The sequence below is a fragment of the Anoplopoma fimbria genome, chromosome 20 (assembly GCF_027596085.1).
Source record: "Anoplopoma fimbria isolate UVic2021 breed Golden Eagle Sablefish chromosome 20, Afim_UVic_2022, whole genome shotgun sequence".
In the NCBI taxonomy this organism is placed as follows: Eukaryota; Metazoa; Chordata; class Actinopteri; order Perciformes; family Anoplopomatidae; genus Anoplopoma; species Anoplopoma fimbria.
Genome location: NC_072468.1, coordinates 2,990,208 through 3,006,130, shown reverse-complemented (window position 1 = coordinate 3,006,130; position 15,923 = coordinate 2,990,208). Strand labels below are relative to the sequence as shown.

The following is a 15,923-nucleotide window of genomic DNA, read 5'->3' as shown; positions in this document are numbered from 1 at the left end:
TGCTTTCAATCTAATGGATAAAACTGTAAAACCAATAACCCACAAACTGCTCTTTTAACTTTTAAGCAAAGATAGCTTTTCCTGCCGTTACCAAAGGTTTACACTCGGCAGCTCTCGTTACCGCAGTGTTGGAAAGGAAGGAGCAGACAGAGGGCTATTCAGCTTGTTGCAATCCGCAACCACACTGTTCGATGCCAACAAATCCTTCACACTGTCCCTTTAGGCACAGATGTTTTGTTAAGTGCAAAAAAAGGAGAAATATAAACAAATGTTTCATCCCAGCTGGAGACATGTGACAGTGTGTAATGGCTAACTTGGCAGCTGTCATATGTTTTTTTTCTTTTAACAATCACAGTAGAAATATGTTTAGCTCTATGTCTATGCCCGTGATATTTGTAGAAACAACTTTAAAGATGAATATATTTTTTGAAAACAGGAAACTTCTGCATTGCTGACAAGCAACTCTAAGCGCAAATAAACTATAATACCAGGTGTTGCATAATGTTAGTGTTTCTTTGAAAGATAGGTGTTTCTGAACTATTCCTCTTTTTCCAGGTAATTCTGACTGAAGTACAGTAATAAATATACATCATACATGATAGCACTGGGTCTTGATTTACACATTCTAGTGTATGTGGCACTAATACTGTACTCCCCGATGCAGGTTAACAATATACTTGTGCCTGAGTCTTGCCATTCACTTATTCACTCTTTTCCCACTGTCTAATTCATCTCACCTAATCAGTCTCCTAAAGCCCAAATCAAGATAGACTGGACATATTTATCGCACTTTCTTATCCTATCATAAAAATGAACTGAAGGCCTGCAGTTGAATTCATACAAGCTCAAACACAAAATTTGAAAAGCAACTTAATCATGTTTTCTTAACACGTAAATATCATGAAAATATTCCAAAGGCATAGATTTCACTTTGCAATGTGTGCGTCTATCTGGATTAAACATCAAGCTGTTAATTGTCAGGAGAACCGATCCAACCACCATATTACTTTGTCAGCCACATAACACCATGTCCTCCATTCTTTATCTTTTACAAATAAACACAGCTTCATTTATCCTAATTATTTTCCTCCAACTGACACAACACATTTATTTATAGTTGCTGCTCTTGTTTCTCCATTATCACTTCTTCTACTTTCCAAGAAGCTGCCATCATTTATGGAAACAGCTTTATAATGATCATGTATGAGTTTATTAACAAGCTGTGAATTTTTTTAAATATTGTGGAATACTGTAAGCTAGAAAGCTCTGGAAGAACCGGTGTGCAAATGTCATAAGTGTAAATTTCTACAGCGCACAAGGACAGCTCTAAGTACTTTCTAATATTTTTAATGTGAGCCATTAAATCATTTTGGGAGATAAAGAAATGGTATTTATACACCAGTGGTATATATTATGTCTCCGAGCCATATGTGAGTTATACCGAAGACCACTTATACTTCTTCTTATATGTTTACATGTCTCTCTATTTGTCTCTTTATTTTTCTGTCTGTATTCCACTTCGTGTCACTAGCTCACTGCATCTTTTTTCTCCCTCCTTTGCCTGTTTCTGTTTCCTATGTTTCCCTCAGTTTGTGTGTCTGTGCTCTTCTGAGCGGTGACAGATCCTGCTGGGTATTCCTGCTCTCACACAGGGTGTCTTCATATGGTAATCCCTATTATAACTGACACACAAACATGCACACGCACACGGACGCTCCTCTTATTCACTTGTCATTCCGTCTAAGCGGAGACGAACAGTTCCTCTGGCCAGGCAGTCTTCTGCATATGTTCCTTCTCTCAACATTGTCATGTTCTCAAGCAGAAAGACGGAAAACAATGAAGAAGACAAAAAGGGACAGAGAATGATGGACAGCTACTCCCTGACATTTTGGGAATTGAGATAAAGAAAGACAGGGAGTTGGTGGGCTGGTGTTGATTTGTTTTTGGCAAGAGCTCCAGGAAATAAAGTACACAACAGTAGCTCTACAGCAAGAACAATATTGTCTTTAAAGATTTTGCAAATCAATGTTACGTTTCCATTGATTTGTCAAGCTAAACACACACTATTCAAATGTGACAAAGCAATACATGCCATTGTCCATTTCCATCAGCCCTCCTGAGGTAAATACATCTTCTGAGCAATGCGGTTAATTCGAGGTACACGTCGGCTAAGACAAAAGAACTGATTATTATTCAGCTTGTTAAGTTGTTATTAATATTTTGTTTCAGCTAATGTTTATACTTCATGCCAAGTGTTTTGCAGTGTGAATTTGTCATTCACTGGGCCTGCTGAGGCCAAACCAATGTTATTATTTATTCAGTCGAGGCATTTGCATCCCTATTTATTCCATCATTTATTTTTTCACAGAACACTTTCTCGTCTCAAGTGAGCTGAAAATTGTCTTATATTGAGTGAATGTCACAAAAATTTGCCTTCTCTACTCAGTCTGACTAATTTACCACAAACCAATTTACATACATATATTTGGATTGAATACCAGTGATTGAGGGAAATATGAAATGTTTTTGTCAGGGAATCAGTTTGGAGGAGAAACTAATATCTTCTCTGGTGGTCCGGACTGAGGTCACCAGGGAAAAGTAATAACAGTGAAAATCATGGAAACTAACTACCACACCTGCAACAGATTGTTGCCTTTTCTAATGATGTCTGTAAAGTTTGGGTGTATATGCACTAACTTCTATTGCGATCAAAATCTGGTCCTGTATTTTGTTAGAGGTAACACATTCATGTAATTCATGTGGCATTCCTTACATGTTTGGCAAAAGGGCTATTGGATCATTATCTACAGACTTTTCTTTTTACTATCTAGTAAATAAATAAATGTAAAAAATAATGACAAATGTCCACTATAACTTCTTAAATGTGATGAAATACTAGTTAAAAATGGTTGAGGAAAAAGCAGTGGAGTGCAGGTATAGACGGAGGAGGGAGGGTGGCTATCATCACCTGCACACACACTCATCACAGTGTTGTTGAACGCTTAAGAGAAAAAAGTCTAGCTGGAGAGCTACTGGAAAACAACCCAACAGGCTCCACCACTTCAAAAACATCAAAATACAGTTGATTCCCTATCTGTGGCTCTTTCTCTTTTCAGAAAGCTTCCAGCTCAACATTTGTGTGAAAAACTACCAACTAAACATTGTGACGACGGTTTTCATTATGAGCCTGATGTGCAATGCAAACTGGCACAGGTAGCCGCTGTGGGACAGGCTCAGAATTGACAGGATAACACAGAAATATATTTTTAATGAAATCAAATGATTGGAGTTAAAGTTATTTGAAGTTCTAATGGACTTTACAACCCAGAATCAGAGACTGGACATCATTTTTTTTACACTTACTGTCATTACTTACAATTTAGTTTCTTTAAAGCCGCTTATTCTGATCATGACCTTATAATAATATGATACAAAACTAAGTACATTAACATAACACTAGAACCAGCTAGTTATTCTTTTTTTATTTATAAATTACTAATAATTATGAATCTGTCTCATAATTCAAGTATTTTTTAGGACACATATATTGAAAACTAACCTTGTGGAAGCTGCCATGGAAGATTTTTTTTATTTCAGTTCCTTCAAAAGTGACGGTCTGGAAGTCTCCTTTGTAGTCATAATTGAAGAACGACAAGGTCTTTCCAGAGTCTGTGGGGGGGGGACAGACAGAGAAGGTGATGAGGGCAGAAAGAAAAGGTTGATGTTCACAGTCGAAACTTGATTTATAGACACTATTGTCTCTGTCTCTTAGACTCCAATAAAGCAACAAACAACATGATATTTGTGCTTCTCTGCCCTTTTTCTGCTATTAAAGAATTAAGTTTAATTGTACCAATTAAAAAATACAAACTTCATCAGCTGTCATTTTTACTGATACATGTAATAATTCCATTTCATTGTGATATAGGCACGAAATCCCTGTTATCTTTAATTTGCAAAACCGTATTATATCATTTTGTATCAAGTTCCTTATGGAAAAGTTTTTTCTTCTAAAATCTGCTGCATTATACTCTCCGTCGAGAATATTTTGAGGCATTGGGACTGCAGGAGTTTCAGCAAGCTGTGATGTGTTATGAAGCAGGTGAGACAAAGAAAATATGAGCAACAACACAAGGGATTGAAACTTACTGTCCAGGATTAGTCCCACCAATGGCTCGTTGTCCTTGTTGAGGATTTCCCACAATGCAAAGGGCTCCTGCGGGGTCTCAGGAAGTAGGCGGAGCATCATAGAAATGGTGTAGTCAGAGGGTAAACCTTCAGGATGAAGGTACCTGGTACACACACACACACACACACACACACACACACACACACACACACACACACACACACACACACACACACACACACACACACACACACACACACACACACACACACACACACACACACACACACACACACACACACACACACAAAGATAGTGAGCATAGCTATGCCCTAAAGGCATTTATCCACTAGGTGTCTTTTTCAAAGAGCCATTGTCTCTCTTCAGCTCTTGAGAATGCGTTTAGAGTGCTTTTGGCTGCTTTAGACTGTCTTAGATTGCCAGCTTCTTTTTGATCTCAGAGCTTCGCCTTTTTCTGTGTAGCTGCCTTCGAGCACTTCAGGTTAAAATTGTCTCAGCTTTAACTTTTCAATGTCACTTTTCACAAACTGAACAATGACAGAGCAGGAAGCTTAAGTTAAAGCTGGTTGATGGTAAAAACCAAGAAAAAAGCTCCAAAATGACAACATCAGAGAAAGAAAGACTTTACGGGAACAGGTTTGAAGTCTTTGAATGCTCCCTTTAAGTGTTGTATGTATGGGTTTTAAATTTGAATATGTCCCTGTGGTATAAGTGCTAGGTAAACGTAAACACCTCTAACCTGCACCTGCAAGCATTTCATTGAGGTTTTTCAGTAATTTGTTTCAACATCTCAACACATTACTTGTGGTCACAGTATGATGTATTTTCTTATTTGGATAGCAGACCATCAATCATAGCCTGAGTTTATTTGTGGGGTGGTTTCTCTGTTGCTCTGGTCAGGACACGCAAACAAAACTACAGGGCATTACATGTGCAGTAAATGTTAAATAGTGTACTAATCGATGTGTTTTGCTTTGTGTGTATAATAGCCTCACAGTACCTGGTGAAATGCTATGAACATTTTTGTATTTGACACCTGAGATGCAGTTGTGCAAGGTGTGATTATTTTGGAAAAACTAATTTTGAACAAAAAATAATTGAGTTTTGAAGCCTTTAAAGGGAATAATCTGAAATTGCCAGTTTTCTTTTTGTGTTGATTGGCAGTAGGAATTGCAGGGATTAGTGGCAACTGCCCGTTTTTTAATATGTTACTGTAATAATCTGCCTCTGTTCTGAGCTTTTAGTAAATATTTTTTTTTATTGTGAGACTGAATGATCCTATTTATAACCTTATGTGTTTGCTATTTGTTCTCGGGTGTCTCTTGCGAAAGTGATCTTGATCTCAAAGGCGCTTGAACAAATAAAACTGTCACTGAACAAAACACCTCCTCCAACTCTGTCTGCCATCACTAACATGCCAGCATGTTTGTGAATTTGACTTGATCAATGGTTTCTTAGCTGCTTTGGGATTACCGTTAGCCTTGGTTAACAAGCATTTATGAGTTCATGAGTACAAAAAAAAGAAAAATACATCAATGAGAACAGCTAAATTGTATGGGTGTCACAATACAACTATGTAACTGATTGTGTTTAAAGGGCATATGATATCATCCCATATTGTTTTCAAGCAAGGTCTCAAAAAATTGCTTCATGGCAGACTTTGTGATATCAGCAAATATTGTAACGTTGTCCAAAGACTGAATATGTTATTGTGATGTATCTTGTGAATTACACCGCTACTAAATTGTGTTTTCAACAATAACAGAACATGCTATAAAGAGTAAGCGGTGAGAGAATGGAGGTGTATTCAAGCATAGTAACCTGGGCAAATCCGTCTGATTATCAGATGACAGCGATGATGCACAATTATTTTGCTTGTCAACTTAAACAGAATTTCTAACAAACGATCCAAGCAGTGCTTTTATAAACAGTTGTATATGTGCTGCAGTGATTTCGCCCCCTTAGAGTGAACATACTCACTTGGTGGGCTGTGACACCAGGGCGTCACGGTGTAATCTGTAACAGGGAAAGCTGTTGAATGAACCCGGCTCCAGAGAAACTCCAGGTATGGTGCTGTACTCCTTCTCTACTAGGCCAAACTTCTCCATCATACGGAAACCTGCAACAGACAGATAACCATTACCTTCATCCTCATCATTATCAGCATCCTGATGCATGTGCACAGATTGTAAAGCCCTCTGAGGCAAATTTGTAATTTGTGATTCTGGGCTATACAAAATAAACTGAATTGAATTGAATTGAATTGAATCCTCCTCCTCATGTGATCACTGTAATTACAATCATTACCGCCACCACAGCGTGCACCGACATTATGTTATTACCATCATCATAATAAGCTTTTTTAAAGATTTGCCACACTAATTGGACCTGCGCGACGGTTGTACGATATATTATATATTTTTTCTTACCTGCCATTGTGTTACCACTCATCAGAACAGATGGACAAGCTGAAAGACAGTAAAGAGGTCATCCTTAATATTTTCAAAAGAAATGTTCTGCAGTCGTTCTCTCGATGCCTCTCCACCAACAATGACTGTGACTTTTCTGAATTATTTTTCCTTCTGGTCTCTTTCCCTTTTTCTGTTTTAAACAAAAGGTGGTGTTACTCACTGGCAGTGGCAGCCTCACAGACAAAAGTGATGAGCTGTTCTTCTATTTTCTTCACAGCATCTAAATCATCCACGAAGAAGACGTGTCTGTCACTGGGCTTGCTGGCAATATTCACCAGCTCCCCGTAGTCTGCATCCGCAAAGCCAATGGCAAAGATGATATAGCCTGAGAATGGAGATAAACAAGATAATTCATTACAGGTTTAAAGTGAGTGGAAAGGATTATTGGAGTAATATAACACATTGTTGTTTGGGTTGTTCAGTTCAAACCATTGCTTAAAGAGTCTGATATGCTTTAACAGTAAAATGTGACATACAGTACATAAAGCATCCAAGAATTGAGAGGGTGAATGGGGAATCTGTCCTCCACCTTCCCTAAACAATGTCAATGAATCAAATACTGTACATCGATTGTCAATTTTTGTCATAACCTCAACAAACTACCTATGATTTTATTTATATGTTTGGTTTATAAAATACCCACCATCCATTTGCATCTCCTTGGACACTTTGTTGACATCATCTTGGGAACGTCCATCAGTGAGAACAACCAGGACTTTAGGAACTCCCCTTCTAGATCCGGCTGCTGGGGCGAAAATTGACTCCTTCACATGTTTGATGGCCCGACCTGATGAAGACAAAAGGAAACCTTTTTATTCAACAAACATAGCAGTATTTCTGCATTTCTAAGCCCATATAACCATTTATCAAACACATTCATAGTAAAAATAACAAAGCAAAACCACTATGATGGTCCTTTTTGCAGTGCTTCGACCTCTCCACCCCACTCTTAGCACCATCTTGTGATATGAAACATTTCTTCATTGGTGCAACATCTTGGAACAGAGGAATAAATGCCAGGCAAATTAATAATAGTAATTAATATCCTCTTCTCCAATTTGAGGATGGGTGTGAATGCTTGTGACCTTTGCTACAGTTTTAATGTACTTGCTAATTAAAAAAACAAGTATTCATTTTTATTCCCCCGACAATAATGGCATATAATTTCAAGCCCATAATTATGTCATGACTTGAGTGACCTAAAAGCTCCTGAAACCAGATTAACGCCGACTTGCCATTAACATTTAAATTATGCCAGAAGGCAGACAATGTCCGATGTATTTCAATGAGACCTAAACACTAAGAGATGAGAGAAAGATGGAAATATCAAAATCAAGTCTGTCAAAAAGACAGTGTGGATGTTACCTGCTTATGGACTTAATCAATCAAAAAAATATTTCTAGACAGCTTTAAAAGGTTTCGAGATCCGCCCACAACAAAGCAGCCATGGTGTCAGTGAATTTAACAATGCCTTTTATGTATCAATTTGTTTCAAGACCCTCAAAAACACTCAAGTTCTCAATAATTAAATTCCAAACACTTAGTTCATTAGCAAAATTAAGTTTAAATCAAAAGCATTGTGTATATGCTGTACTTTGAAATTGTATTTCTATTGATCTACTTGCCTCTAGACAGATCTATCTCACTGCTGAAAAGAGACGTGAACTTAAATAGTGTTGAATCGTGCTCTGAGCAGATGACGGTTGATTATTGTTGTTTTTCAGCAACAAATTACAAGGTTTAGTTACTTAAAATAACGGAAAAAACTGACCTGTAATGTGTTTTAATTGATCGTAACTGTTAAATACTTCACACATACTGAATAAAGGCAACAATGTGTGTGCAAATACACTCATTTTGTGCATGCAAACCCATAAACACAGTCCCCTGATCACCAACACAAAGGTAGGTCATACTTTAAAAGCTCATCTCCACCTGACCTTTTCACAATTAAATAGACAATCACTGCCATTAATCCTCCTTTACTTCCTCTGTTCATCAACCCACTCTCCTCTTCGCAATAAAAACAATACTAGATGAACCAATAAAAGTCCCTATAAATTGACCAAAAACGTGTTTGGTGAAAATGGCTCTATATGTGTATGGTGTCTCTGTCTCCCAATTTCTAACCAAACCAAAACCCTCAGACCACATCATTGCCTCCTCCTCCTCCTCCTGTTTTTTGTTTTTTTTAACAGAGCTGTCAGCGGTGACATGATAGAGTGCTTGGCCTGTAAAGTGTTGTGTTGTCAGATATCTGCCAGTGATACATCTGCTTCTACACTGTCCTCTGATTACGCTGGGCGAGACTGGAATTACAGCAGCTAGCCAGGCACAAAGTAAGACACAGGACAGAGCAAAGGAGATGCCGACGGGGGATGAGATAGAGGAGGGGCTGGGTGGGCGAAGGAAGACAGAAAGGGAGGGCAGGTTAAAGGGCGCAGAGAGAGCGGGGAGAAAAGGTACAAAAGGGATAGGAAAGACGAAAGAGGTTGGATGGGGTGAGAAAAAACAAAACAGAAACATGTCAATGGATCTTTGTTTCAAAAGTCCATCATCAATCAGCCATCCATCAGTTTTTGTGCGAGAAGTGATCCATATAAGTTTTGATTGGGCTTCCTGTCCGGCTACAGTTTACCAGTTTTCTCGCTGTCACTTAATAAGAAACCATAAGAGAAAACAAAAGTGTGAGTGCATCCTTCCTGTTATAGAACCAAATTGGTGGTGCAAAATATAACAGGAGACCTTTTCTCCCTGCTCTTTTGAGACTGCAGGTGATGTATGACTATAAGGAGATTGTTATATTATGTCTTGGTTATTATGAACAGCAAGAGCTATAAAACCCTCTAATCTTTGAAAAATCACTGTAAGTTTCAAGAAATAAATTTAGTCAATCAAATGCATTCTAGAAAATATACAATGGATTTTGAATGGGTCTCCCTGTCTTTTATTGTCAGTGAAACTCATTCATGGGCCATTCATACATCCATTCCTGAATTCATAAAAGACTCATAAACGTTGAAAAACAGAGTGAGGGTCTCACACAACTGCATTAATATAGCTGAAGAAGTCAGACTGACTGCTAATCATAAAACGAGGCAAATCACATCTTGGATAACTAATGTGTGAATATATTACTGTACAATCAAGGATTAAAAGTAACACTAGTTTACATACTGGACACAATTACTCATGTAGGTCTTGAAATTCATCAATTTCAAAAGACACACATACTCACTCACATATATACACATTACAATATATATACAGGGTTAAGTCTATTACAGCTGCCACTATATTAAATCAATCATTCACCAAAGCCAGTCAAAGGCTCACTAATTCACCTTAATGAATAAATGCAGAGAAAAGCCAAATCCTAGAGTATCATCTTTAACACTATGGATCCTCAACATGCGTACACTCATATCATATCAGGAGGTACTGATGGTGGGAAAAACTGACTGCGAGGTCTTAAAGAAGGCAGCATCATTTACATACTGTTTATAAAATGGGTATAGATAAAGGACTTATGACTAGAAGTTGTTATAGAAGACGAATAAGTAGCTGTCCCTCCTCTTTTGACCTCCACAGTGCCATTGAGCAAAGCACTCATACAGATACATTAGCAGTTCTGTTGCCAACTGACAGACTGGGATAAGTTGGCCGTTCCGAGATGTGAAATGGTGAGAAAATATGATGCAGGTTGCTTCCTAAAATGTGCAGATTTTAAGTTAAGATTTCAGAATGGATAAACATGACTAAGAAAACTGAATTCACCGTCCAAATATATTTAAAAAAGGGGGACAAATACTCTCTGGCACTAACAAGAGATTTGTCAGCTTACTGTGGATCTATGCATCGTTTGGGCACATTTTCAATGTGTTTGCTTGACCCAAGGGTTATAGGATAGAGGATACAAAGTGAGCTAACCATCTACAGTAAAAACATAAAAAAAAAGGCATTATAGCCGTGGGGTTTCTTGTTGGCTAGCAGTTGTATCCACAAAAATATATCTGCCAGAGGCTCCGGGTTAAAGAGGCTGAAAGCTATATTTCTTTTTATTTTAGGGCTTTGGGGGATTAAGACCCAGTGTGAGGCCCTGATGGGATCTCTGAGGAGAAGCTGAGGTTTAAGAATTAAAAAAAAGGAATAGTTTGGGTTTGGAGTGCTAACTTTAGGGTTGTAATGCAAGCCTCAGTTTTGAAAGCCAGAGAAAATACTAATCTATCTCTAAATGGACCAGAGGGGTAAGATGTAACTAAGGAGGTTTAGGTATTTGTATAGTTTGGCAACAAGATTGACAAGGGAGGGGAACATATCAAAACTAAAGCATGAATAAATAATCATTGAGCAGGACAGGAACTACTGTTCAATTCTTCCAAAAGTATCTTATAATATAAATATTGTATGTTTTATTTAGTGTAATTAATAATTATAAAAAAAAAAGCTGTGTGGGTGTCTCTGGTGGAAATAAAGACAAACTGAAGAATAGGCATAATGTGTGAGCACTGAAGAGGATCTACGCTGAGGCAGCGTATGAGCATGTATGTGATGTTCATGTGTGGGTGAGAGACGAAGAGAAAGGGGGAGAGGGAGACATGCTTGCTGCCCCCTCATTCCCTTTGTGTGGGGAAGATGAAATTTCATGGTATATTTTCTGTTCTGCTTTAGACCGCAGGCGCACACATTCACACACACACACACACACACACACACACACACACACACACACACACACACACACACACACACACACACACACACACACACACACACACACACGCATACTGCCTTGTCAGCTAAAACACCACCTGTTTCCACCTGTTGTAAGACATTTAAGTAGATGTAGGTGTATATGAGGTATGGGGGGATATGGAGAAAAAAATGACACAGCAGAAAACCGAAGATGAAAAACAGGGGCTAAAAGAGGAGAAATGTTCAGAGGAAAAGACAAAAAACAATGAAAAGAGAGAAGAAGAGATGAGACACTTTAAAAGAAAACAAAAACGCAATAAAGTGAGGAAGGGGAGAACAGTGGGAGGTTGGCAAAAGAGTAGAGGAGATGGAGGAGAGGCAGGAAGAGAAAGAGCAGTAAGAAGGGGGAGGCAGGGATAAGTGTGATCAGATGATAGTCCGTTTAGCCATGGAGCTGATAGCAAAGCTCAAGGACACAATTACTGAACAGACACTGAGCCATGACCGAGACTTAGGAAAGTTAAAGTCCTCTGAACAACCAGCATTACCTCTAAAGCCACATCAAGCTTAGAGGTTACCGAAATGTGTACTTGTCTGTACTCGCACAGCTGGACGCTTCTACCAAAACTTTACAACTGATTCACAACCCCAAACTGCTTGTTATGCATCCTAATCCCACATTTAAGTCCATCCTCTCTGCAGTATGTGATATTTGTAACTAGTGTCCTGAATTAGATGAAACCTGGCATTTTGATAGTGATATTGCACATTTCACAACATGCTTTTTTAAAGTTTGCTTATTAAGATTTTTTCTTGTAAGTTGAGGTTTTAAAGTGCATTTTTGACCTTGGAAATATCAATAATAAGTTGTCAAAACAATAAAGCCACAAGGGCTGTTATTAAACTGATCTGGAGTTTATATTGGATCACAAAAACTTCTGCTGAAGAAGAATGTGTGATTCATCAAAAGTTCCATTAAAGCTACTACAGAGATGGATTTGTGAACAGGTTGAGGTAAATTTCTGAATGTAACTGTTTTGTTGCATTGCATGCTATATAACTAATATTACTTAACAAATTGCTCTGACCGGTCTTTGTGTTTCCTCCCTTGTATCTGATCCTCTGGATAGCTTCCAACAGCGCTTCCTTGTTGCCATGGGAATTTAGCTGGAATTCTGTCCGAGCATCGTCGCTGAACTGAGCGATGGCCACCTGCAGGGAGGCAGAGACAGACAGACAGACAGAAAGATATGGGAAATAAGTTAAATTCAAGCTGCAACCTCCAGTGTTGAGCAATGTATCCAACACAAAAGTGTTAAAACTGCAGTTCCTCAAATGGCCACTTGAAGCTGGCTTCGAAAGTGAGTCAATCCCCATAGACCCCCATGTTAAAATGCCCAACTTTACAGCAGAAATGAACATGTTTACAGCCTGGTGCAAAACACGTTTAAGGTCCCCTTTAGCTATTCTCCCCCTTCATGACAACTGTATGGGAGTTGAATTTTTATATAAATCACAATTTCAATTTATATTGAGGCTTAACGTTAGGCACAACTCAGGGCGTGGCCACTTAGAGTTTTAAAACCTATTCATACCTTATTATCACATAAAATTTCTGCATCTATGCTCACCAACATTATCAAAGAGATGCTGCTTTTGTGCGCTGAAACATTATCATTGTACAAATGAAGTGTGTGGCCCCACAAAGTGAGTACTGTATTTTCACACTGATACATGAAGAGCACACGTATATATATATATATCTATATAAATATGAGCTAAAATTAATCTAATTGGCTCACTCTAAGAGTGGAGAACAACTATCACTACTTCCAAAGTGCTAATGGTGCTGTTATTGGCTCAGGCCAGACTACATTTACCAGCCAACTCTCTCTTTACTGTACAGCCAACTCTCTCACATTACAGCCAGCGTTTTGCTCTTGGTAGCATACTGCCAGAGGGTTATGGGGCACACCAAGGGTAGCAAACTGCCTAACAGCAGACATTACACAAATGAAAGACAAAGCTTTAGCAAGCAAGCAAGCACCTCTACAGTGTGACAAATGAACCAGCTGAGCTCTGCAGACAGAGTGGGGGAGCCGTGCAGGCAAGAAGCACAAAGAAATTAGTTCACAATGATGCCTCAAGTTAGAGCCTGGTATTATGAACCTGATACATGAAAAACACTCTGAGACAATGGAGATGGTAACATTCACTGTAGATTTAAAGTATTGCTGATGGCGGATTTTATACTAAGAATCACATTGATCAATGCTGCCTTGAACCATCTGAACATTTTTCCAGCTTTTAATGCATCTAGTAATGTGTTCTGGCACAAAGCACAATGGCAGCAAATTAGCATGAGTTAATCAAATACCACGCAGCAACTAAAAAGTAACTTTCCAGAAAGTAAAGATTGACTCTCTGGGGCTTTAAAGTTCCTCCTCACTTCTCTAACCTTTTCTATAGATACAAGGCTGTGGCCATGCTGATTTGTCAGGGGACAGCCAAAGAAAATTGGGTGAAATTCTGCTCCAAAGCATCCTTCCAGAATCAATTCATGCCAATAGCAGCAGCCTTCCTCAAATTATAAATGAGCCAAGTCCACATGGGTCAAAAGGACAAACAGTAAACTCAGGTTGGTCAAGATTCCATTATCTATCTCTATATTTTCTGTCACGTCCGTAATTTCTATTTCTGTCAACAAAGAAGAGACGGAAGGACTAGCTCACAGGTTACAGAAAGCAAGCTGCAGATCTTGAGAGAGTCATCCATGACGTTAATTCCCTCTCCATCCTTTCATTATGGGCGTACAACATACTGTCTCCATTATTCCATTATCTCCTTAATGAAAGTCTGTTTTACATAGATTTGAAAGGATATTAAAACTTTTTTTTCCCTTTCTATTCTGCAGCGTAGTTGAAAGTGAAATATGGGGAACAGATGATGAGGTAGTTGGGTAGCAAAGGGTTGTTGAATATATGTGAATTTTATTATATGTTATACAGCGTTGTGCTTGCAAAACATCACCTCTGGAAATATTTTAAAGCCCTGCAGAAAATACAGAGGTTTGTAATGTTTTCTTTCAGTGCGAATTCCCACAAAAATGCATTCTTATATGAACAAATATTTATTTTTCACAACCTTCTCTCTCCTGTGAATGAGTTCTTTACCCACAGATTACACTATGACATATCATTTCTTTATTTCATAATTGTTATGGTTAGTGTGGTTACCTTTGGCTAGATTCTACTTTACATTCAATTTCCTGTGAGTATGCATTTTTCAGAAGAAGAGTGCTATAACAATGAGAAAGAATTATAGCCAGTGAACTAAAATTAAAAGCCTTAGGCACATTTGTATTTCTGTTGGATAAATTATGGTACTGTATAGACTGGCAATACAGTAATTTTCACTAGACACAGACATTTAGACTAGACACAAGAACCACTAACCATACATGTGAATACCAGAAGATTCTGAGCAACATTATTTAGACCCAGATGCGCAAGACTGAACTCTAACATTTTTAATTCAGATTTTTTGTTGTAATGATGCATTTGGGGAAAGGGAGGCACATTACAAGCAAGTAAAACTTGTTCATCACTGTTTCACTCTTATGTTATTCCTTTGAGATTCTCCATGAGGTTAAAAAATGATCTAGGTGTGGTCACATGACTGACCTGGGTACCGTCTGGTCCAATCAGATCCAGTGATCCCATGGTGCTGTAGAGAAAACGTGTGATCTTCATGAAGTTGTCGTCTCCAATGGACCAGGATCCATCGACCAGGAATGCCAGGTCAGCTTTGGCCTCCTTACACACTAGACGGACAGACAGAAAGACAGACGGACATGAGAGATATATAGATTTAATCAGCACATATTTTTTCTCTGCATTTAAATAATAGTTTCATAAAGAATGAAGGTCTGCAGAGGACAAAGCACAACTTGAATGTTAACTGGCTGCTTAATATATTCAGACTGAGTAAATATGCATAGTATGAAGCACTACAAATATACATCCTCTGCAAAAGGGTAAATATGCAAAGGCTGGGTCCTCAGATTAATTTGCACACTATAGAGTTTATAAGCTTGAAAGTATAGTGCACACTCTAAACTTTAGAGTTTAAAACCACAAAAATGTGCTATATTCAATTTGTTTGTGTATTTCTTTCCCCATAAGCTGCTCATTTATATTCCTGGTCCGGCGTTGACTCTTCTTATTCTTCTCAGGTTTCCAAATGATTCCCAGTAGCCTTATCTTTACTGCATTAAAGTTGTTTTGTGGTTTTAACAACTTTTCAAACTCCAGTTTGTGCGTTCCTAACCATGTATGCCACAATAAAAGCCAGGGGAAAACCTTAGCTTCAGCAAACTAAACAGGAGCGATAAATGAAAACATGCAAGATTCTGCTTTATTGGTCTTATTGGTTTTTGACAGAGACAAATGCTATTATCATGTATTTTTTAAGTATTTCTTAAACATAACTCTCATGCTTGTCAGACATGTCAAGTTAAAGGTCAGCTGGAGAGAGTTTTGATTATACAGTTTTATGTGGCTGAGTCTGATAAAAGCTGTGATTTAACTGAAACTCTTCATCTGTAG

At 38.2% G+C, this 15,923-nt stretch overlaps 1 protein-coding gene across 1 annotated transcript in view; it reads right to left on the bottom strand.

Annotated features, from left to right (window-relative positions):
- col14a1a (collagen, type XIV, alpha 1a) overlaps nucleotides 1-15,923 on the bottom strand; it is a 115,546-nt gene that overhangs the window by 37,719 nt on the left and 61,904 nt on the right. Inside the window, exons 26-33 of the mRNA XM_054621031.1 lie at nucleotides 15,000-15,139; nucleotides 12,405-12,528; nucleotides 7,265-7,408; nucleotides 6,782-6,946; nucleotides 6,580-6,618; nucleotides 6,131-6,269; nucleotides 4,150-4,292; nucleotides 3,560-3,669 (exon numbers count right to left, since the gene is read on the bottom strand). Of these exons, the coding sequence (XP_054477006.1) occupies nucleotides 3,560-3,669; nucleotides 4,150-4,292; nucleotides 6,131-6,269; nucleotides 6,580-6,618; nucleotides 6,782-6,946; nucleotides 7,265-7,408; nucleotides 12,405-12,528; nucleotides 15,000-15,139 (1,004 nt within the window). The remainder of the gene's footprint in view (nucleotides 1-3,559; nucleotides 3,670-4,149; nucleotides 4,293-6,130; nucleotides 6,270-6,579; nucleotides 6,619-6,781; nucleotides 6,947-7,264; nucleotides 7,409-12,404; nucleotides 12,529-14,999; nucleotides 15,140-15,923) is intronic.